Consider the following 22194-nt stretch of genomic DNA (forward strand, 5'->3'; position numbering starts at 1 on the left):
ATTATTTGGTATGCTGGAGCAAAGAAGGTGCAGGTCTAAATGATGCCTGATGAATTCCACAGATGGAAAGTATGCGATGATGTTTGAACTTGAGTTTTTCTGATTCAGCAATGCACAGCCTATAATCTTTTCTACTGAAAACATCCCACTCTTTAGACTGCCTGTGAAAAGTAAACATTGGAAATGATGCTGCTGCTGCTGGCAGAAAATGAGCCACTGAAGGCTTTCCCCATTGACAGGGTGGGAATTATATTGTTCTTAGTGGGCTGGCTGTTTTGTACTCAACATCTTTTATTGTGCCATTCACTGGTGAGCCCCGCACGAGACTCCCCACCTCGTCATCACAACACGGGTGACGTCACGAGGAGTCAGCCTCGAGGAGAGTGCAGCTAACCGGACAACATGGTGAGCTCGGACCGTGTGCAGCGTCCTGAAAACACTCATATAACTCTACATATTCTACCACTGTGGGGGGTTTTTTTGGTGGGGGGTTTCTTTCCGGAGTGTTTTGGGAGTTTAGCTTGTTGACAAACTTCACCGGCTACCTTTCTCTAATGTAGCATTCACGCTAGCTAACATTAGCTGTGTCTGGTGTGTTGTAAACAAACAACAATATGAAAGAGAAAGGTGGAAAGAATTCACTGTGGAGCGGATATCTCTTTGGGGTAACGTGTTCATTATAGCGTTAACAAGTTACCGGTAACGACTAACGAGCAGTTATAATCTCTTAATATTAAAAAAAAGGTCTGGTTTAACAAGCTAAAATACCCCTAATAACAACCATCAGAGCTGGAGTTGTTTTGTATAAATACTTGAATGAACTACTTGTGATCGTGTTGTTTTACATTACTTTGTACTGAATTCACATCCAGACGACACTGGCTGATAAAACATCCTGCTTACTGTCAGTGCATCACTGATAGTGGGTTATTAACTTTATGGACACTAACATTTTCTGGTTGGGTTCTGTTACTGCTACAATAAAAGTAGGTTTATTTTACTTTTAAAATTGTCATCGTCCGGGAAGGGACTTTTTAAATTCATTATCAAGTGAGGCTGCCCTAGGAATATCCTGCATATAAGCTCCCTAAACTGTCCCAAAAGCAGTAATATAATGGTTTAAACATTTTAAAAATATAATTAACCTTACATAACTTTATAAAAACTAAGCTTCTTGAAACTCCCAACACACTTTCAGTGCTAATATTTTATAAAATCTTTATTTAAAAAAAGGCTCAAGTATGCTCAGCAACAATAAACTCTTCAGATCCAATCATGATTCTTTTTCCAATCTAAATTCCACTCAGACATTATTGTTTATATAGTTTGACAGTGTTGATTAATACTGATATTTAACCATACATCTGTGAAAACGTTTTTAAATCAGGAAATTCTACAATGTGATTTTTGAGAACACTGAGTCTCTTTTTGTGCCTTTAGTCAGCAGGAGGAATACAGGTATTTAAGAACTACAAGAAAGTTTTCTAGAAATTGTGGAAAAAACTGAATAGGATTATAAGGTGAATTGAGTGAAGGCTGACACAGTTCCCTGTTTTACCCTGCCTCAGAGCACACTGTCCACTCTGGAGCCACAGAGTTACTTTACATTGATACAAGTCACTGAAGACATCAGTAAAACAATAGTACACACTCTAATACATGCTCTTCTCACATACTGAGGGTGTGAGACACCTCATATAATGAGATGGTCACACCACATTCATGATTGCATTGAATCTCCCAAAACATTTGACAGTGTCTGACACACATAACTGGTTCTGTACATTTATGAAGGAGGGTTAGTTGCATCTTCAGCTGGGAGTTGGTTCAAATCAGCAAGTTAAAGTCATACAGGGAAGCATGCACCCTTTGCAGTAGGCAAATAAAACCCATGAGAAAATTAATCTATAGTCCTTTCTCTTCTTTATAGATACCACTTAGCTTCTGAAACATTTCAGCAATAAATACATAATAAAGGAATAAAGGGACAGAACCAGGGGGCCTAATGGTAACGTCATACCATAGTTTCCATAACAGTCACATGTCCATTTGTAGCATTTCTATTAATTTATTAAAGTTTTCCCAACAATAGCACAAAATAAAAATGTCTTCAGTCTATGTTTCTATGTAAGCAGGGTGACAGCGTCTCAGTGGGGTTTCCCACAGGACACTGCTTGACTGAGGCCTTTAAGACATCATAATTCCTCACATTAGGTATCTGAGTTTTGTAGCGAGATGTTGAGACATGCTTCAGTTTCTGTGTATTATTGATTGAACATTAAGATCAAAGGATTAAAGTCCACCAATGTAAGTCCTACATGCTGAAATTGGGATGTTTTCTAAATTGTCTACGGGAGTTGACTCAGCAGGTAGAGAGGTTGATTTTGGGATATGTCCCTGTGGTTGGTCAGAAAGTCTGACGGGGAGTGGTCAAATGCCCTGGTGTGAATAACTGTTGCTTGTCATGCTGTAATTTAACATCTCCCAATGCTAATCAGCAACAGTTTGAGCTGCTTTTTATGAGCAGTTCAAAACAGTTCAATAGACTCACTGTTAAAGTGCAGTAACAGAAGGAGACCTGTTGGTTTTTTTGCTCATTACCCAGAGTCAAGATGAAGCTCACCGTGCCACTTCTACTCCTGGTCCTGCTCGTGGTCGCAGGGCTGAGCCGAGCCCAGGTCAAGACCTCTCTGCTGGATTTGACCAACAGTATCGGGAGCATCCTTCCCAGTCTCAGCCGACCAGCAAACCACAGCCGCATCTTCTATGCAGTAATGTTTGATGCAGGGAGCACAGGGACACGCATCCATGTCTACACCTTCATCCAGAGTGGCTCAGGTAATACTGGGCAGACTCTGACCTTCTTCCCTCTGCTGTTTTTACTCATTTTATAACATCAGGGTGAGAGGCAGGTTAAATCATGTGTGTGTTCACTGAAGCGAGGATGCCATGTAATGTATTTACATGGCCTGTGAAATACTAACCTCAATTGATTTACAGTGCAAACAGCAGAGTAACAAGCTGCTCTACAGTTTCTGTTCCTGTCCTCAACTTTCTCTCTATCCTCTCACTCCTTTGAACCTGTACCTTTTCACTTCAGGGGACAGGGGTTATACTTGACTCCATTAACTTTTTAAGCAATAATCCTATTTTGTCAGATTCGAGTCAACATGCCTCATCTTGAATAAGGGGATATATTCTGCATATGCATGCTAAGCAGATTTAGACGTCTTAATGCTTTTAATAGCTGCTGATATTTGATGTGGGTGGATCTTGTATCTTTTAGAGGAGCTGCCTGTTTTGGACAATGAGATGTTCCATTCCATAAAGCCCGGTTTGTCAGCATATGTCGACTCCCCTGAAATGGTGAGTTCATTGTGAATTCTAATCAATTACATTGAGCCAAACCAAAAGGTCCACTGGCTCTACATTGTACTCAGAAACACTGCCAATAGCCTCCCTCTGTGGAGAATCACATATCTAATTAAAGTAAGTAGGATGTGAAAATAACAAAATGACAAACAAGTGAAGATTGAAGCAGCCTGATATGTAACACTTGAAGTGTTTTCTCAACTCTGACCAGGCAACCTATTATCAAAAGCCAGTTCTGAGCACGTAGTGAGCATTGCCTCTGTTTTTAAAGGCTGGACACACGGTGAAGATGCTGTTGAAGGTGGCCAAGAAGACTGTGCCTCGTCTGGAGTGGAAGAGAACTCCAGTGGTCCTCAGAGCCACAGCTGGACTTCGGCTGCTGGCTGCAGAGAAAGCCCAGGCTCTTCTGGACCAGGTAAAAGAGTGCAATGGCGCTGATGACCTACTATTGGGATCTCTGTAAAGTGGAGTGCAGTTCTTTATCGTAGGGGAGTTGCTAGGCGCTACATTGTCTGACACTTTCAAAGGAAAGTGCAACCTCTTATCCAGGGAAGGAGCAGGCAGAAACATTTTCAGTGCTATGGCAGGTGGCACAGAGACAAGAGGAAGAGTATTGTTATCAGAGTGGTGTGAGCTTAGTGTAGAAGGGACTTGTGGCGGGGATAAGATAGTAATGGATGGCCCTGGGGCACCTTGGAAGATAAGTGATACTTTATTAATCCCCCTGAGGGAATTAATTAATCCCTTCAAGCAGAGGGCACCTCTGGATGAGCTACCATTACAGTAGATAACATTAAGGCCATTTCTCTGCTGCTTTCCTTGGCTCTCTCGTGCTCTCATTCTTCTTCTCCCTCCCCCCTCCTTTCTCTCTCCCTCTCATTTTGCCTCTCCTCCCTCCTCTTCTTCACCCACAGGTTCAACATGTCTTTGATGAATCTCCTTTTTTGGTCCCAGACAACAGCGTCAGCATAATGAACGGCACAAACGAAGGTAACGTCTGCCCACCCTTTGCCCTGACAAGTAACACATTCGTCAGTTATTGCAACCACTCATGTTCTTTCTGCAGTACTTTGTAGGTGGCATCAGTGATCCTTCTGCCCTACTTTTAGTGTGCTGTGCAATTTTTATAAGGAATCTTTGTTTACCGCAGAGATTTAACTAAATTACAGTAGATTATTGCTGTCTTTTATGATGACACTTAAATTGCTCCTCACCGCAAAGTTGTTGTGACCTTAAAGGCTGCAATTATGTGGCGAAAATTTGTTATTGTCTGTTGTGTCACAGTGTAATTGATATGTCAGCATTTCAGTTTTTTTTTTTTTAAAACTATAGCTCTTACTCACGTGTTTGCACATGAGTTTGTATACGGCAAACAGTAATTTCTGTGAAAATTTGTTGTCAGCTTTTCTCAAATGAAATGTGTTCCAGCTGAAATGACTGTTTTGTATGTCTTGATTTGCCTGTTTGCTCTTTAATGTAGGAATCCTGGCTTGGATATCAGTGAATTTCCTTACAGGTGAGTATTGTACACTCATGTCTACATGAGCTGCAACACAACACACTGAACTTCCCTCCTGAATGTGTTTTCCGAGCTCAGCTACTGTACATCTAAATTTAACTCAGTGTCTGAAACTGTCATAGTGTCTTATTATAGACTACTGGTTCAAAACTACAGGCTGAATGCATGCAATCATGATTTTGTTCCCTAAAGGGGATAGCTCTGATCCATATCAGGCTCAGTGTTGGGATTTTATACTTTTGGGTTACACTTTCTGTGTCACACAGGCCTTTTGAAGATAGCATCTAAGGTATAACTGATTAGCTCTTCTCTGTTGTTGCTGCGATTAAAGTAGGAAATGTTTTCAGGTCACCTGAAAGCACAAACCAAGAAGACAGTGGGAATTTTGGATCTGGGAGGAGGATCCACGCAGATCACTTTCCTGCCAAAACTCAGGGTCAGTTGTTCACTTGCAGATACAATCTGCAGATACAAATTAAACTCTTTAGTGATTAGCAACCAGATATGTCCTTCATATTCCACTGTAGAAAACCATTGAAAGTGTTCCTGTTGCTGATTACGTTGCCAGATTTGACATCTTCAACTCGACATTTGAATTGTACACTCACAGGTAAGAGTCTACAATTAATGCATGTTTCATAAAACAGCAATCCTACATTTTAATTATTTGTAATAGCACCGAATCAGTTCCTGATTAAATGATGAACTGATTAAGTTACAAATGCAACGGACTTTTGTTGTTGTAACTTCACTGGGATCTGTTTTTAATTAGGAAAACTTCTATTATCTGTTAAAACATTAGGATATGAATAATAGGCAGACCATTTGTTTGGCCTATTTTCAGAATGACTTACTTGTTACATACACAGTCTGTTCCTGGTTGGTTTTGTAACTGTATAACAATCCTCTAACTTCATCCAGTTACCTTGGAAATGGACTGATGGCAGCTCGACTGGCCACACTTGGCGCTTTGGGTGTAGAAGGTACTGTGCTGTACATGAGGAGAAGGCAGTCTGTTGCAATTAGCTGTGGGTCAGTGTTGTTCATTGTGAGTGTGTCTCTTAAGGATCCCGAAACACAGCAGTGAGTCAGTTCTCCAAGTGCTCTCTCGGGTGTTCTTTCCTTCCTACCCATTTCTCCAAATACTCAGTAAAGGAGTCAACGAGAGAAGGGTGTTATCGTAGGATGTACTTCAAGTCTTTCTTTCTAATAAACAATTCAAGTGAGACTCTAAGATAAGTCACCGAAGGCTTCAGAGAAAATTGTGTTAGTGAGTCAGTCTCAGGTCAGGGTGACCAGGTGTGAGGCTGTTGAGCCAGTTTAGATGAAACAAGTCATGTTCTTGCTCTCACAGGGTTGGAGTGGCGAGTTTTTAAAAGTTCCTGCCTGCCAAAGAAGTTCAGGGATGAATGGAGCTTTGGAGGGCTGACTTATCAAGTGAGCGGGGATCCAGATGGTAAGATCCGGTTTACTTAACATATAATCAGTCAGTATAATCATCGCTTTGAATATCCTTCTGATGGGCATTCTTGCACACTACAAATTTCCAGAGTAAGTGACAGATTTGAGCAAATACAACACTGAAAATGTTTTAATGCCAACCAACCAATCTGCAGTAATGTTTCCAAATCCAATTAAAATAGACTTAATAGAATTACGCATGATTTTATATTGTTGTTCCAACGTAAGATGCATAATTTACACTGTCTCTGTTTCCTCTCCAGGTTATGCAGGATACAAGCTTTGTTATCAGGAAGTACTTAAGGTGGTGAAGGGGATTATTCATCAGCCCTATGAGCTTCAAGACAGCAGTGTTTTCTATGCATTCTCCTATTACTTTGACAGAGCGGTGGATGCAGGCCTTATCGGTTAGCACACTCTCACACACCTTACATAATTATACAGACCTAGCAGGATGTTATTACCCATTCCAGTGCTAGACAGAGGCAGGACAATGTGAGTCATCTGCCCCTGTCTCAGTGGATTTGAGCAGCTATAGGTGTGTAGTTATTAGAGAAATTGCTATCCTCTGCCAGTCCAAGCTGAAAGGGCACAAACTGTGTCATTAGTATTATGGAAATGTGCACGAAGATCTGCTCTGGTAATTAATGGTATAGCGTTTTAAATATGAGGAAGATGACCCCCCAATCACTCCCTGTTACAGATGGGGTTCAAGGAGGGATGCTGGAGGTCAGAGACTTCAAGAAGAGAGCTAAAGAGGGTGAGATTTGGAAAAGCAATGCATCGTTATTATGACAGATGTGCAGCTCACTGTACTTGAGACACAGTGTGCATCTCAATAGTCTGGACTTGCGTCCTCGCTGCTATCTGAAACGGTGCCCTCATCCTCTCAGCAGAATACAGATGACTGATTATCCAACCTAACAGAGATGGTTTCCCCCTTTTGTCTGCTCAGTGTGCAATAAGATGACCAAGTACCCTCCCATCAGTTCTTTCCTGTGTATGGACATGACCTACATCACTTGTCTGCTCAAGGATGGGTTCGGCTTCAAGGAGAGCACTGTGCTGCAGGTGAGGCAGTTTTAGAAAAGTCAACAGGGTTTGTGGCCTTGCTTATGAGGAATCAACACAGGGAACAGACTAGAGTTGTATGAATCATAAGCTATGAACTCATTAAAAGACACAAGCGTGGTTGAGTTTAAAATAGCCTCCGTTAACATTTTAATAGACCCCAGGAGGAGACCATGACGTATTAGTGATTAGAGATGTCTATGTCTGACCATTACCCCAGACATGTTAAACACAAAGTAATTATTGAAGTTGTAGTGCACACTTTGACATAATAACCTAAAATATACGTAGTTTAAAAATAACACAATTAATTCTCTGACATAAAAAGTGAATTTAAAAAAAGATAATTCTACACAAAAAAACCTGTTACTTTTTTATTTCAATAAATACAAAAGGCATTTGAGTGATTTGGTGTTGGGTTTTTTTCCCCCCCTCCCAGCTGACCAAGAAAGTGAACAACGTGGAGTCAAGCTGGGCTTTGGGCGCCACGTTGGACTACTTCCACAACCTGAAGATCCACTAAGGAGAAGGGAAAAACAAACACTGCTGATTTAGGTAGTGCTCAATAACAAACACGAGTAATGTGCACTGCCTTATCTAACGTCCACAGACATCTGCAGTTTGTCTCATAAGGACAGAACTAACCTCATGAGTAATCCTTAATTTCTTTTAAAAAGCAATTATTCTCAAGTGTTAATATATTGAGCTGTAAATGAGCAATGTGTGCCTTACTCTGAGAACAAGTGGAGCACTGGAGGTTGACATTTGAGTGAAAGATGTTACCAATAACACACTGAGCTAATGCAGTTTTAGGCATTACTGTGTACACAATTTGTTGGAGATAGGTTTCTGTTTTACTCAGGCTGATAAAGAGGGTGGCCTGGCTTGTTGTGGTGTGCAAGACCAGCGTTTACATGCAGCACTGCGATATACTGTACTTCAGTCTTTAATGTCAAGTGTTTTGTTATTAGTAATAATGGGGTTTACATGTGTCTGGTACATTTCAACTTGACAGTCAATCATATCAGCTATTGAAATTTTTTAAATATCTTGGAGTCATTTTATATATATATATATAATATCATCAATGCAAATCAACCTCAGACTGTTTACAATGATACTGCACATAACAATGCATGGTCATTATATTTTCATAAACTTCTAAACCCGTCTCAGTATTTCTTTGGGAGTATTTTCAAAAACTTGAGGAAAAAAGGTTGTTTGTACAAACATAGCCATTTCACACTTGTCAAAATAAAACCATCATCCATTGCTAATTACAAATATCTACAGCAGTGAAAGTCAGTGATTAATTTATTTACAAATAGATGTCTATGTTAAGTCCACTGCGACTGTCAGTTTAGTGCTGCTGAAATAGGCAGTGTGTGACATTTTTCATGATGGCACACTACAGCAGCGCCACCACATCTTCTCCATATGCATGGCCTTCGGTTGTCATGGTCACCAATTCATGTGGCTGGGAGAGAACCACCACCGAGTCTGCAGAGCCTGGAGGGACGGACACAAAGACAAGTTCAAAGAGAAACTACCGGGTAACATGACATGTACGTACTTACAGTTAGGTCTAGCTACTGTCATTATGAGATGAAACACACCTTTCAGGCCAAAAACTCTACTAATACATTTGTCCTTGACTTTGTGCAAGCTTTCACATGGTTATGCCTTTTGGTTTTAATGCTGACATGCTGATTTAGGAGAAACTGAAGGACATACAAAGATACCTGTGTAATATTGGGCTTATAAAAAGTATTCAGAGTTAAAGCCTGAGGAGGAGTGAATTCTATCTATGGGCATTATATGTGGACCTGTTTAAGTTCTGACAGATGGGAATAAAAGATACAAGTTATATATCCAAACATTTATGTATGCAAAAACCATTTTACAACAAAACAATGCATTATTATTAAAGTAACTCATTAGCTGGTATAGGTATATGCTAGTACAGGCTATTTGTTGAGAGTGTCAGGGGTCTTGACTGAACTCTGGTTACTTCTATACAGCGTTACACACAAAGCCTGACTTTAAATGTGTAGTAGTAACGGTCTACTTGTGACCACTAGCCTGCTTTACTAGTGCAGTTCCTATGACTAAGGAGTAGGCACTGCACAGACAGACAAATATTACAATCTTATGAGTTACATGCATCACAATTTAAAATAAAAAAATAAATAAAAAAAGATGATTTCTAGTAAGACCTTAGTATTTGACAGCATGGGACCAATAATTGACTGTGGAAGAATTAGCACCATGTAACTTGGCTGTTGAGTGCACCAGTTGTAAAGTAATATTGTAACGGTTAAAGAGTTAATGTAAGTAAATTATAGCTGGGTTGGAGCCAGTAATTTCAGCTGTTTATCTGAAACAAACAGCAGAACTACAAAGAAGAAGAAACACGGCAGGACAGACGGGGGGAGGTTTGTTAAGTAGATAGCTAACAGAGTCGGAGACAGAGTATAAACAGCATCTCAATACCTAAACATATGTGCCCACAGCACCTCACATTTATCAGAATCTGAAGGGTTCATCCTGATGTCTGGTGAGAGGTATACTCTGTGTAAAATGTATAATTTATAAGCTGATTGGTAAGATTTTAGAAGAGAGGAGAGGATATTGCTAAACAAAGTAATATAATGCGACAAGAACAAGTCACAAAAATATTCTATTCTTACTATTTTAAATCACCAAGACAATTACACAGCTGAGTCATATTAAGTAGAGTGAGCTACCAACAAGCTGTTTTTTTTTTTTTTTTTAAACAATCACCATCTTAATATAATTAAGAGTTTTTAAGGCAACATAAACAAACTGCACAGTTACAGTACAAAGAGGCCTGGAAGCTGCTGCCTGGATTTTTGGTCCATTGTTGGAAAATCTAAAAGAAAACATCTCAAAGTCGAGACAACTTAGTCAAACACAAGAAAGCTGGACTGTCAAAGAGTAACAGAAATTACTAACAGACTGTCACAAGCAGTGACTGAAAACACTGTGGCAACACCACAAGCTGACTCAGCACCTCTGACATAAAAAGGTGTCAAATGATTGCTTAGAGCAGGTTTATTCTATTGTGAGGTGTCTTTTGTCCACCCTGTATTGCTGTGAATGCTATACATGTGCGAACACCTACCTGGGGATCTCAGCATGGCATGGTGAAGATTCATGGGCTCCACGGTTGTTGTCATGGTGACCATACCGTCTCCGTTTTCGCCGTCTGCCTCCAGCAGGCTGCTTTGTGTTAGAGCCTCTCCTGTCAGGTGCAAACAACAAACTTTTGACAAGTATGAAATGCCGAGGGACACGTGCTGTACTTCTTCTGTACAATCTTCAAAGGATCAGGGTGTAGGATTTAGTGGCATCTAGCTGCGAAGTTGCAGATCGCAACTAACTGAACATTGCTCACAGATGTATCTGACGACCTGGGAAAGACAGCAGGCTGTGAAGTGAGTAGGAGGAACTATGGTGGCCTTGAAACTCGTAGAAAAAGGGGGCGTTCCCTATCTGGAGTCAGGGTTTGGTTTGTTCATTAGAAACGTGGTGGTTCTACATGGCGGACTCAATGGAAGGCGACCTGCAGCGACTGTAGATAAAAATAGCTCATTCTAAGGTAACAAAAACGCAACAATTCTCGTCTTCAAGTTGTTATACACTAATGAAACATACTTATGAATATTATATTCCATTTCTGCCAATAGATCCTTCTAAATGTTACACACTGGACCTTTAAAAAACCTGCTACCAATAATTTACTGTGAGTCTTAGAATGTTTAAAACTAATATCTACACTTAATTACTAACTTTCTGTTACCTTTTGACTCTTGGGTTCGGGTGTTTTTAGGACTGTAGTTATTCCAACACAGTCAATTTAATAATTCATCCAGTATAAATAACACAGAGACTATCCCTCTGTTGTGAAGCTGCATCTTCCTTTGCTCTGCTTTTACAAAAGACCAGCCTCTTTGGGGAGACTGACCCGAATAAATCTGCTGTTTATAATTAGAGCTTTGGCAGCGTTTCCTCTGTGGTGATTCAGCTGCGGTGCTTCCCACTGCTACAGGAATGTGACAAGGAGGCAAATGCTCTGTCTGCTCTCATTGTTCCACGGCAAAAAAAACTAATTTAAGCTGATTTTGTACAATTAGACCATATGTTGGAATGTAAAGAGCTCATTGAGAGACGCTTTTAATCTGAAGAGGTGCTGAAACTGATACTAAGAATAGAGGCAGGAGTGAACTTGAGTAAATCTCCCACAGCTGCAGTGGGAGATTTACTCAAGTATCCACTCATTTATCTCAGTCATTTGTAAGGTGAAGGCAAAAAAGACATCTGAGTAAGGCAAGAGAAGCTTGAGGACATGAATTTTAGTTACTGTGCCATTTTAACTTGGTGATAACATACTTTACAGACAAATCTGACCCCATCACAACAAGCCTAACAGGCCTATTTCTGCGGTACAGTTGTGCTGTCTCTGCTTTTCCAGAGATATGCGCAGTCTAAAACAATTCAGCTAGTGGCCCTGAAGAATAAAAATTTGAATGATACATTTTTAAGTGCTCAAGGGCATTAATTATTCAAGAAATGTTCCTAAATGTAACTTCAACCAGCACTATCTCTATGCACATTTTAAAATGTATGGGCTGCTTGAAGCTACATAATCCAAGGATTAGCATAACCACCTACTGCACTTTGTGTGTGTGTGAGAAAGAGATAATGCGAGTGAGAAAGACCTGTTTCTCTGCTTTCACTACTGAGCCCCTCCTCTCCGTGTCTCTTCCTCATGTGGACGTTTCTGCTGCCGGACTGAGAGAAAGTCTTCCCACAGATCCCACAGTGGTGAGGCTTCTCACCTGGAAGACAGACAGACACAGACACACACACACACAGACACACACACACAGACACACACACAATTCAAAGCGACATACTATTCTGTGATCCCTGTACTGATACAGGATGTGATGATATACTATATCTGTAGCACACTAATTACTAAAAAAATAGCGCTCAGCTGTACAGCTGTACTCGGTCCCACTCACCAGAATGTACGAGCATGTGTTTTCGTAGACTGGAATACTCTGCAAAGGATCGCCCACAACCATCTGCTTCACACAGAAAAGGCTTCTCTCCTGGAAGCAGCCACCCACCAAGCACACACACACACACACACACACACACACACACATACATACATACATATTGTTCAATTCCACAATACAAAGACTTAAAGTAGTAAACTCATTATCGCAGTATATGTTGAAAGTGATATTAATGATAGACCAATGAGTCAGTCAGTCAATTATCTGGCATTTTGAGACAATCAGCATTGGCCAAGCCCTGCGCTCACGAGGCTGTTAAACAAAAAACGCATCTGCAGGCAACCAATGTCAATGTGGCTGCTGTGGAACGATGTTAGTGCTCCGCTTTGTGAGTTTGTGGTGATGAAGAAGTTAGTTTCGAGCCCCATACTGTAAGTCTCATGCACCCTGCTGTCTAAATTGAATCTTTTCTAAATATTAACACATTTCTCCAATCTTAAATGACAGCAAATCTGATCTAAAACCATTACTGGCTAGCATTAAAAGGTCCAGTGTGTAACATTAAGAAGAATCTATTGGCTGAAATGGAATATAATATTCATAGGTATGTTTCCATAAGTGTATAACCACCTGGATATAGGAATCATTGTGTTTTTGTTACCTTAGAATGAGCTGTTTTTATCTACAGAGGGAGCGGGTCCTCTTCTGGAAAGTCCACCGTGTTGAACTGCTCTGTTTCTAAAGTAGCCCATAACGGACAAACTAAATACTAGCTCTACATAAGGTCTTCTGCATTTTGGAAGGTGAGCAGCATTCAGTTAGTTGAAATTTGCAACTTCACCACTAGATGCTACTAAATTCTACACACTGGTCCTTTATATAATGTATAAAATATTGCAGTTGAATGGTATCACTTCTGAAATCTACAACGTAACCCAATGTATTTTCTCTATTTCAAAATTCCATTTAAAACAACATGTTACCAAGGTAACCATGTACATTAGATTGTACTGTGCATGGAATAATGAAATTATTAGGTATTATTTACTGTGTAAATAAATTAAATAAAACATTAAGGAACAGCTTTCGATGCAGGCATTTTGTTTCTTAATGCAATGCAGAGCTATTTAATTTACAAGCATATACATTGGATTGATTTTAATAACTTTAATATACTTGAAGTGTGTACTGTGCACCTCAATGATATAAAATCGGATCAGATTGGGGGCTAAAAACCTCGATCGGGACATCCCTAGGAATTATACATGACTTTGTTTTGATATCAGCATTAAAATCAGCCATTGCTCCCCCGGTTCCCTAAATATAGGCATCAGGCATTAAGAACCTATATTAGTCAACCAGTAATTTCAATGGCCTAAAACACTGGAAGTGGAGAATGCAGCTTTCCTGTTGTTTCTAGAATGAATGGTGACAGCTGATGTAAAAAATGTAATATAATTTTATCCACCTAAGTGGATATTACAGCTCATAGAAAGCTGTTCTTCCAGACATATGGGCAAAATATAAACACTGTATAGTGTAGCCGGTCTGCTAACTGGTCCCTCGATAGAAGAAGCAGACTGTGGAACAGGCCATCAAAATCTTAATGTCACCCTAAATAAAATATGACAGAGTATTGTTACTCATTGCAGCAGTGAAATGGAGGCGCCAGTGCTGCTGACTCTTCAAATCTCCAGCCTTGACTGCACCAAGGAAGCACTAAATGAGCAGAGTCAAATGGTCTGAGTCAGTTATTGCTTCCAGCGTCTTTTATATATGCGGGTATCTCCTGCTCCCCCACCTGTGTGTATGCGTCTGTGGTTCTTCAAGTTTCCAGCGGTGGTAAATTTCTTGCCACAGTTCTTCTCCTTGCAGATGAAGGGTTTCTCGCCGTTGTGGGTCCTCATGTGAACCTGCAGCCTCTGCAGCACGTAGAAGCTCTTACCGCAGCCCTCTGCACAGCACCTGAACATTCGGTCGTTCCTGGGAGCGAAGATAACCAAACAAACAACCATCGGTGTCTCCTGTGCACACGATTAATTTGCAACCACCCACCACAGGGTCAGATTGGGCGGGGGCACAAATAGATCTCCTACACTGATGTTAACAAAGCTCCTGCAGTACAAGTACACACTTCTTTCCAAGTCTCAGCTGTGTTTCTCCTGTTTGGCTGCTCTGTCTGCCTCCACCACAAACAACCTGTGGAAAACACTTTGATCACTCTTCTGACTTAGCCGTAAAACATCTGTACAGCTCTGATCCAACACATCTGTTGATGAGCAGTAGACCCAGCGCTTATTGTACAGCTTACAGTTGACACTTTAAGTTAAAGTTAGACTAACTTAGTCTCAAAAGCCTGGAAAAGAAGACAAGATGGAATATAATTAGTATTTACCTTATATATAAATTTGTGGTGGGCTGGGCATCATTGTTTAGATAAAATATCTGCACAGCTTCCATGCATAGGAAGCACTATAGTCATACCTTGTGTGTAAGGCTTCAAATATCTGTGTTGCATGTTGGTTTTATAGGTAATAATTAATAATAATTAATAAAGTAATAATAAATTAATATTAGGAACAAAGATTTGATTGCAGAGTGTAATTACTTAAAATTAGTATAAAAAGTTGGAAACTGTATTAGCCCGCAAGGTTTCATTAATATATATTTCACTTTGGAAAATGTATCCACATTAGGCAGGATTTGCACAGGGTGGAATATTGATGCTTTGGCACCAGCATCTTGTTGGAACTGCTGCCTGGATCCATTATATTCTGTTGCTGTGTGTGTTTCGTGTTACCTGTGTGTTTTGAGGTGGTATTTGAGATGAGCCGGCCAGGTGAACGTCCTGCAGCAACCCTCAAACGAGCAGCGGAGTATCTGCTTGGAGAGGGGGCGGCTGGTCCGAGGCGGCAGCTCTCGCTTGTCCCCGTCTGCTGTCAAACTGTGTGCGTGGTCACCTAGGCAACCAGAAGAGGAAAGTGAGCGGGGTTGTGCAGAAAACAATCCAGGAGTGCCAGGTGGCCGGCCTCTGGAGACCGGCTGTATAAAAGCTAATCATCGGGTACTGACTGAGACCTGCTGAACAACTACAGCCAAAAGAAAACAACCCGAAGCTGAATGCAATCACTCCCTTTTCACCTACTCGGACTCCCTGCTTTGAATGCCTTTAACAGGTCCAATTTAGCTTACAGCGTGCCAGCAGTAATGCACATATAACTGATACCCCACTGCCGAAGGAAACTTGTCTAATCTAATGCAAGTTAGTGGGAGGGCAGCCATTACGCCGGCTCAGATAGTTTAAGTTCCACACTGAAACACTGTCTGCTGCCGACATTTTATTTAACAACGTGCAAAGTATTTCAAGACCTTTCTTAACTGCCACACTAGCTCAGAAGAATATTTCAATGTGATACTATGTGTAAAGCACGTCACCTTGGCCTTGGGAGATCATATCAAAGACCCCCAAAGCTGGATCCACATAGTCTAAAACATGTTTTTCCTCTTTCCTTTTTGAACTGTTCTCACTCGACCTTAATAGAAATATAATGGGGTCAGGGATAAAGGTGGGGAAATCATATGGAGGGAAGGAAAGAAAACCTGTGCTAAGAGAGTCCAACTTAAACTAGGCTACATGATCACCTGAGATACGCCAGAAAAACACAGTTTTCAATAATGCCTAATAATTCTGGCAATCTGCTTTGCTTCAGGAGAGAAGCCGTGAGGTAACTTTCCTGAGCATTTGGGGAATTCAACCAGCACCAAAATGTGTCAAAATGCAGTATATATATATATATATACACATTCTAAGACACTGACAGTCATGATTAACTTAATGTAAACAGCAGTTTTTTTGCACACAGTTATAGTGGTGAACAAAAATGGGGTAAAGACAATATGCAGTGATGGTAGCACAAAAGAACAGAAGCAACACGTACAACGAAGAAGCGTTTCAGTAGAAGATCATAAACTGTGAAAAAAGGAGGACAATAAAGTAGAAGCTCGCTCTCATATCACTTTTCTTCAAAAATTAGAGATGTAGCTAGGAGCCATTGTGCCTTAAATGTCATGGTAAAATCTAACAGGCCTGTGGATGGGTTGTGATGTAGTCCTGACTCCTGCTGCGGGTCAGCAGCTTGCTACGGCCCTGTGTGCTGCAGGAAAGGAGTGTCTGTCTTAGATCAGAGGTGAGAGCTTTAATAAGAGAGTAAAGGCACGGATCATTTTTAACTAAGTGAGCAACAGATTAAGATACATTTTGGCAAGCGAAGAAGCTAGAGTAAAAGAGTTTTTACAAATCAAAGCAGAGTTTGGAAACTATTTTAAACTATGCACATTAAAGGTCCAGTGTCTAACATTTAGGAGGATGTATTGGCAGAAATTATGTATGTTTTCATTAGTGTATAAGCACCTGAATATAGGAAACGTCGCGTTTTTGTTACCTTAGAATGAGTCGCTTTCATTTACAGTTTGAACCTCCGTGTTTCTACAGTATCCCAGAAGGGACAAACCAAACACTGGCTGTAGACAGGGATTGGTATTCAGTTAGTTGCAACCTGAAACTTCACTGCTAGATGCCACTAAATCCTACACACTGGTCCTTAACTCATCAGAGACACAGCACAACAAAAAGTACTGATCAATGTTTCATGATAATGTGGCATTTAGTGCACTGGATGTTTGCTGTCAGACTTGAAAACCAAATGTAGACAAATCTACAAATTCATTTTGATTGAGAGACTTATGATGAGAAGTGAGGAACAGTTTCAAGTCAGTCCTAATTACACTACATTTTCATCTCATCACTGACCTCATTTCTCTTCTTTCTGTCTTTGATGCCTGCCATAAGTAGACCAGATGATGTTATGTTAAAAATGTGCTGCTTCCCGTACACAGGCTCACAGTCTTTTTTAGTTTCTTTTTTTCAGACTTTTTATGCCTTTATTTTGACAGAGATAGACAGGAAGGGTGGGAGAGGGAGAGGGGATGACATGCACTGAGTTGAAGATGAATCTGAGCATCTAAACTATAAAAACTTAAGCCTCATAGTACATGCTCTAATTTTTGTCTTAAACTTCATCACATCACAGGTAGCTGCACTGCACACATCCATGTCAAGTATTTTCTTCTGAGGAGCCTGTTTGGCTTTACTTTCCAGTATAAAAAGACCTCTAAAACCCTCTCTGCTTGTGCCGATAAGACAAAGTGACTTTACCATTACTGACACTTGCAGCTCTGGCGTCCTGGCTGGCCTTGGCATCTCTTGCAAGCTGTGCCCGCGTAGCGGCAATAAGGCTGTCATGTGCCAGCTCCTGTACCCGCAGATACCAGGGAGCACTGCCATCTATCCCGTAGTCCCCCGATGAGACCCCCTCGTCGTCATCATCCCCGGCGCCATCTGCAGCAAAGATCAATGACTCTGAAGAGGCTGTGATGCCTGAGAGGGAACAAAAGGCAGGAGGAGAAGCACCGTGAAACAAGAAATCCAAGGCCAATGCAATATTCTGCAAGATCATCAGTGGCCCTCTAGGTCACAATTCTGAATTCCCTTTGTGCTCAGCAATTTTTGGTCTGATGTGATAGCTTTATTCTGAAAGGCTGAGAGGAAGCAGGCCAACAGACACATTTAAAAAGCAAAAAAAACAATCACTTTTTAATGTAACAATAAACAGAAAGTGATTCTGTCTACTGAGAAGTCTTTTCTATCCTTCACATCGCTCACTGAGGTAACAGGCAGAAAACAGCACACTGCATAAAAAGGTGTATGTCAAGGGACCAAAATTAATTTTTTTGGCTCTCCTGCCAAGGGCTGATGAACCGAGAGAATGTGCCTGCCAAGGATCATTTCTTCCAGCCAAAATAATTCAGTTTTTTGTTCAGGAAATTGTGTCACCCCATTTCTTCTTAGCGCTGTGTGTAGAATCAGGAGCCGTGCAAGACACAAAGTACGGACACAAGATCAGAGTTAAAGTTTTAATGTAAAATTTCCCGCTCTTTTAAAAAGATGAAATCCATCAGGAAGTGACTTACATACAGGAATAATGTTGTTGTCGGGGTATTATTGGTTGATCTATTGATCATTTTTTGATTAACTGTAACAAAATAGGAAAGGTAGATGTACCCCTTGGACTCATATGTGAATAGTTAAGTGTTGGTTGTTTACTGTTCCTTTACCTTTTGCAAGGTTCAGTAGGACGTAGGAAGTGCTGTCGGACTGTTGTAGGTCATGGAGTATGGGTGGGGGACTGGGTGAGGCCCGTGGATGACAGTGTGTCTGGACCAGTAATGGGCTTCGCTCCGACACACCTCCAAACTCTGACAGGGAGGGAGAACTCTCAGGCTCATGGCTCAGGCCTCCATCTGAGGAGAAAATCAGTGTTTGTTAGTTTTAATCCTGAATAAAACACATGCATGCTATCTGCAAATGAATACCCCAAATAATCAACCAACGGTTTACACTGTCCTGACAAGTACATAAGTACAGAGCTTTAATGGTAATGGAGTGTAGACTAATTAGATAACACAGGGTTGAAAGCAAGGCAACACTGGTCCGAATCTAAATGAAATCTAGAACTCTACAGGACATGGAGAGGGGGAATAACCACAACCCTAAAACACTTTTCTGTTTCTACATATTCACTATTTTGTCATGAACTAATGCACTTGAATTTCAAAAATGTGGCACATGTATTCCGTGTGTCTGTCTGTCCGTCTGTCTGTATCACTTAAGCATTTTGATGCAGAATTGGATCCAGAATTAGATTTTCAAAATCTTGTGAGTGTGAAATTTTTCAATTAATTGAATAATATAATTTCTTTATAGTAGTTTATGATTTCAATTGTTCTGTTCTACTTTAAACCTGCAATAACAGATAGTTTGGGCCATTTGGGGTCATGAGCCATAACAAGCTGTGAACACACAACACTAACATATAATGACCTTTAATATCTGTATGGTAAATTTGTTAGCAAGGAGCAATATTCATTCATTTGGAGTCATGTTTCTGTCCACCTGACAAATATACTTCTATTATTAACTCTATTTTAGCTCTGTGTTTGGTCTCCACCAAGTCAAAAATATTTGTATCTTTAGCTGCTAAACGCTGCACCAGTTGTTGTCTGCTGTTTGGTGCTGAGCAGGTAGTGTACAGAGGGTTTTTAGATGATATGAAAGCAGCTAGCGTCAAAAAAAACAGTAAAGATGTGGGCCGGACAGCTAAACAATCAGATTAAACTATAAAACTCCTTTAAGCTGAGGGGAGCTGCAGATTTAGGGTGATGATTCTCTGTGGGTTCATCGCTACAAGTGACCCCTTTCACACTGTTTTCACATTATCATTTGATACATTGTCATTACAAATATTGATTATAGCTGCTTTAAAAGGTCCAGTGTGTAGAATTGAGTGGCATCTAGCAGTGAAGTTGGTAGATTACCTATAAATATTATATTCCATTTCTGACTATAGATCCTCCTAAATGTTACACACTGGACCTTGGAGATTCAGAAACTGTGTGGTAGAGATTTAACCTTTCCCCACTACAGACCTTTTAAATGCAGAACCGTTCTGCTCTATTCAGCTTTGTGGATTTTGTGCATTTTATTTATGGCAAACATGTTTTGACAGTAGTTTTAAAAATATATGGTAAATCAAAACGCAATCCACAACTGTTTAATGCTTTTTTGAAAATGATTTGCCACATACAGGTTGTGTTTATTCTTCAGTTTCACAGATACAAGTGATACAGCTGATATGATTGTCTTGGACTGTGATACCAGTACCATGAACGACATACTCTGTTGTACCCTGTAAACCCCAGCTCTTTTATTTGTCATGCTATCCTGGTGTCATTTGTGGGGTCCCAGTTATTCTACAACTGTAAACTATGTGGCCCACCACAACAAATGAGACAGTCATATGACTTAACAATAAAAGCTTTGAATACCACAGTTATACTAGTATTTTGGCCTGTGGTGGACAGGACAAGAGCAGGGAACAGCTACTGACCAGTGAGCTCCAGCGGGCTGCACAGGGAGCTCTCAGCCGGAGCCAGCAGAGGCAGGCAGGAGTGTTTGGACTCTGAGTCCTCCAGACCCTGCACCAAGGGGATGGACGCGTTCTGTACAAACTGCACCAGCAGCTAAGGGGAGGAAAACAAAAAAGAGACACAGCAAGTGCAGTGAGACAGGCAAATAAATCACTTAAATCACACACAAAAAGCCTCCTGCCTCTGCAATAAAGATGGAGCATGAAAATGATGATCACCTCTGGTTTGGAGTCCAGCTCATCAGAAAGCATGGGTCACCCTGTGTGGAACCTGCAGAACAATAATACAACACGGATCCATCAGATGCACCCAGATGTGCTGTGATTGGGCTTAAATGAAAACAACACTCACCTCAAATTTGACCTACTAAATATGGGATTGTGTGTGGATCATAAGCGCAGGCTGCAGGTCATCTCTGAGTGGAAACCATCGCACAATCTGCGGTCACACAAACAGGAACAAACGTCACATTACCAGGTCTACGTCTGGGCGTTGCTAGTCAACGAGTCGCTACCAGGTGGCTACAAGTTTGACAGTCAAACACCAAACAACTCGCCCGTCAAACAGCGCAGCTAAATGTGGCTAAAGCTCTGAACTGTTACTGGGTAAAGGAGACAGATGACAGACAACGTTGCTAACTTTAGCTAGCGGGGTTAGCAGTTACCAAACTAGCTACCGGGGCTAACGGACAGCTGTTAGCTGCTGTTAGCTGTCCGTTGTCAACGGCTGACCAACGGCTGACCAACGGCTGACCAACGGCACACCGCTCATGGGTTAAAGGCCATTAGCTACACCTTCAGTATCGTGAAACTGTACCTTGTAATAGTTGTGTTAACAGAGCTACGGCGGGAGAGCAGCTCGATAATTGTCCCTAAACAGAGTGGCAGGTTTGTTCTACGGAGTCTCTGGTGGAACAATGTTAGTGTACTTCCGCGTTTTTTGCACAGAGGGAGCCTGAGTCATCGACGCCATCCAGTGGTCAAACCTGTGAACTACATCCTGAGGCCAGACGGATGAGAGGGGCATTGGTGCTTTTTGGTAAATGAATAAATAAACAAATAGACTTAATACCTGGAAATTACCGCTTCGCTTTTTGAATGACCTTTTTTTGACAGATCCAAACTATTCTCTTGTTCTGTCCTTAATATGAAAGCTATATCATTAACAAAGATTAATCCTCTGTGTGTCAAAGTATGTAAACAGAGCAAAAGACAAATTATATCTGTACTTTGTGATACATATCTGAGTCATTCTGAATAAAATTAAGTCACATTTATGATTTTGGTGTATTTCCAACAAGCATAGACACTGAGTTTTAAACAAAAAAAAAAAAACCCACAAAACATCTAAAATATGACTGCAGAGGAATATATCTCTTTGGTTTGCTAAACCCACATTGTTCATAGTGTTTTGAGTTGTCCTTTTATGCGATAAGAGCACAGATTTCTATTTTTAAATACTCGCTTTCTCTCAGTTTGCTGGTGTGATGACAGAGGTGTGTGCTCCAAAAATTAGAAACGGCAATTTCTGAAGAGACTGCGGGTGTGAATGCTGGAACATTGCAGTGTAGCATCACACTGTACACGTTTGTGCAGAAACCTTTTTTTAAACATCCAATTTCCTTCTTCCTATGTGGTGGCACTGCAGTTTGGTAAAATGCATAAACGCCCACGC

General features: G+C 40.8%; 2 protein-coding genes across 5 annotated transcripts; one reads left to right on the forward strand and one right to left on the reverse strand.

Annotated features, from left to right (window-relative positions):
* The first annotated feature begins 297 nt into the window (after window positions 1-297).
* LOC127367836 (ectonucleoside triphosphate diphosphohydrolase 5) lies at window positions 298-8037 on the forward strand. 2 transcript variants are annotated; one of them, XM_051408002.1, is made up of 14 exons: window positions 298-405; window positions 2606-2838; window positions 3287-3366; window positions 3644-3787; window positions 4287-4362; window positions 4853-4888; window positions 5239-5327; window positions 5419-5501; window positions 5813-5874; window positions 6246-6347; window positions 6616-6759; window positions 7056-7112; window positions 7308-7423; window positions 7863-8037. In XM_051408002.1, exons 2-14 carry the CDS (start codon window positions 2613-2615, stop codon window positions 7944-7946), a joined length of 1299 nt encoding a protein of 432 aa, XP_051263962.1. In that variant the 5' UTR covers window positions 298-405; window positions 2606-2612; the 3' UTR covers window positions 7947-8037. The 2 variants fall into 2 exon arrangements, with proteins under 2 accessions (XP_051263962.1, XP_051263963.1); XM_051408003.1 differs by lacking the exon at window positions 298-405 and adding an exon at window positions 490-665.
* Window positions 7784-21448, reverse strand: znf410 (zinc finger protein 410). Of its 3 annotated transcripts, none has more exons than XM_051408000.1 (12): window positions 21337-21448; window positions 20888-20958; window positions 20739-20790; window positions 20481-20613; window positions 18649-18834; window positions 17690-17911; window positions 15275-15434; window positions 14276-14457; window positions 12475-12564; window positions 12166-12285; window positions 10569-10709; window positions 7784-8932 (listed from the first exon to the last, which is right to left on the reverse strand). In XM_051408000.1, exons 3-12 carry the CDS (start codon window positions 20769-20771, stop codon window positions 8832-8834), a joined length of 1368 nt encoding a protein of 455 aa, XP_051263960.1. In that variant the 5' UTR covers window positions 20772-20790; window positions 20888-20958; window positions 21337-21448; the 3' UTR covers window positions 7784-8831. The 3 variants fall into 3 exon arrangements, with proteins under 3 accessions (XP_051263960.1, XP_051263961.1, XP_051263959.1); XM_051408001.1 differs by having other exon boundaries at window positions 10569-10688; window positions 20872-20958; XM_051407999.1 differs by having other exon boundaries at window positions 20872-20958.
* Window positions 21449-22194: the final 746 nt, after the last annotated feature.

Source organism: Dicentrarchus labrax, unplaced genomic scaffold (genome assembly GCF_905237075.1).
Source record: "Dicentrarchus labrax unplaced genomic scaffold, dlabrax2021, whole genome shotgun sequence".
Taxonomy (NCBI): domain Eukaryota; kingdom Metazoa; phylum Chordata; class Actinopteri; family Moronidae; genus Dicentrarchus; species Dicentrarchus labrax.

What these genes read in the sequence shown, in the direction of transcription:
- LOC127367836 (XM_051408002.1), top strand. Translation starts at nt 2,613, where the DNA reads ATGAAGCTCACCGTGCCACTTCTACTCCTGGTCCTGCTCGTGGTCGCA. An exon ending in CTTTCCTGCCAAAACTCAGG is followed by an intron (nt 5,328 to 5,418) that starts GTCAGTTGTTCA and finishes ATTCCACTGTAG; the next exon opens with AAAACCATTGAAAGTGTTCC. An exon ending in AGGAGAGCACTGTGCTGCAG is followed by an intron (nt 7,424 to 7,862) that starts GTGAGGCAGTTT and finishes CCCCCCTCCCAG; the next exon opens with CTGACCAAGAAAGTGAACAA.
- znf410 (XM_051408000.1), bottom strand. Translation starts at nt 20,771, where the DNA reads ATGCTTTCTGATGAGCTGGACTCCAAACCAGAG. An exon ending in AGCTGCAAGTGTCAGTAATG is followed by an intron (nt 15,435 to 17,689) that starts GTAAAGTCACTT and finishes CTGGTTGCCTAG; the next exon opens with GTGACCACGCACACAGTTTG. An exon ending in ACACATGCTCGTACATTCTG is followed by an intron (nt 12,286 to 12,474) that starts GTGAGTGGGACC and finishes TCTGTCTTCCAG; the next exon opens with GTGAGAAGCCTCACCACTGT.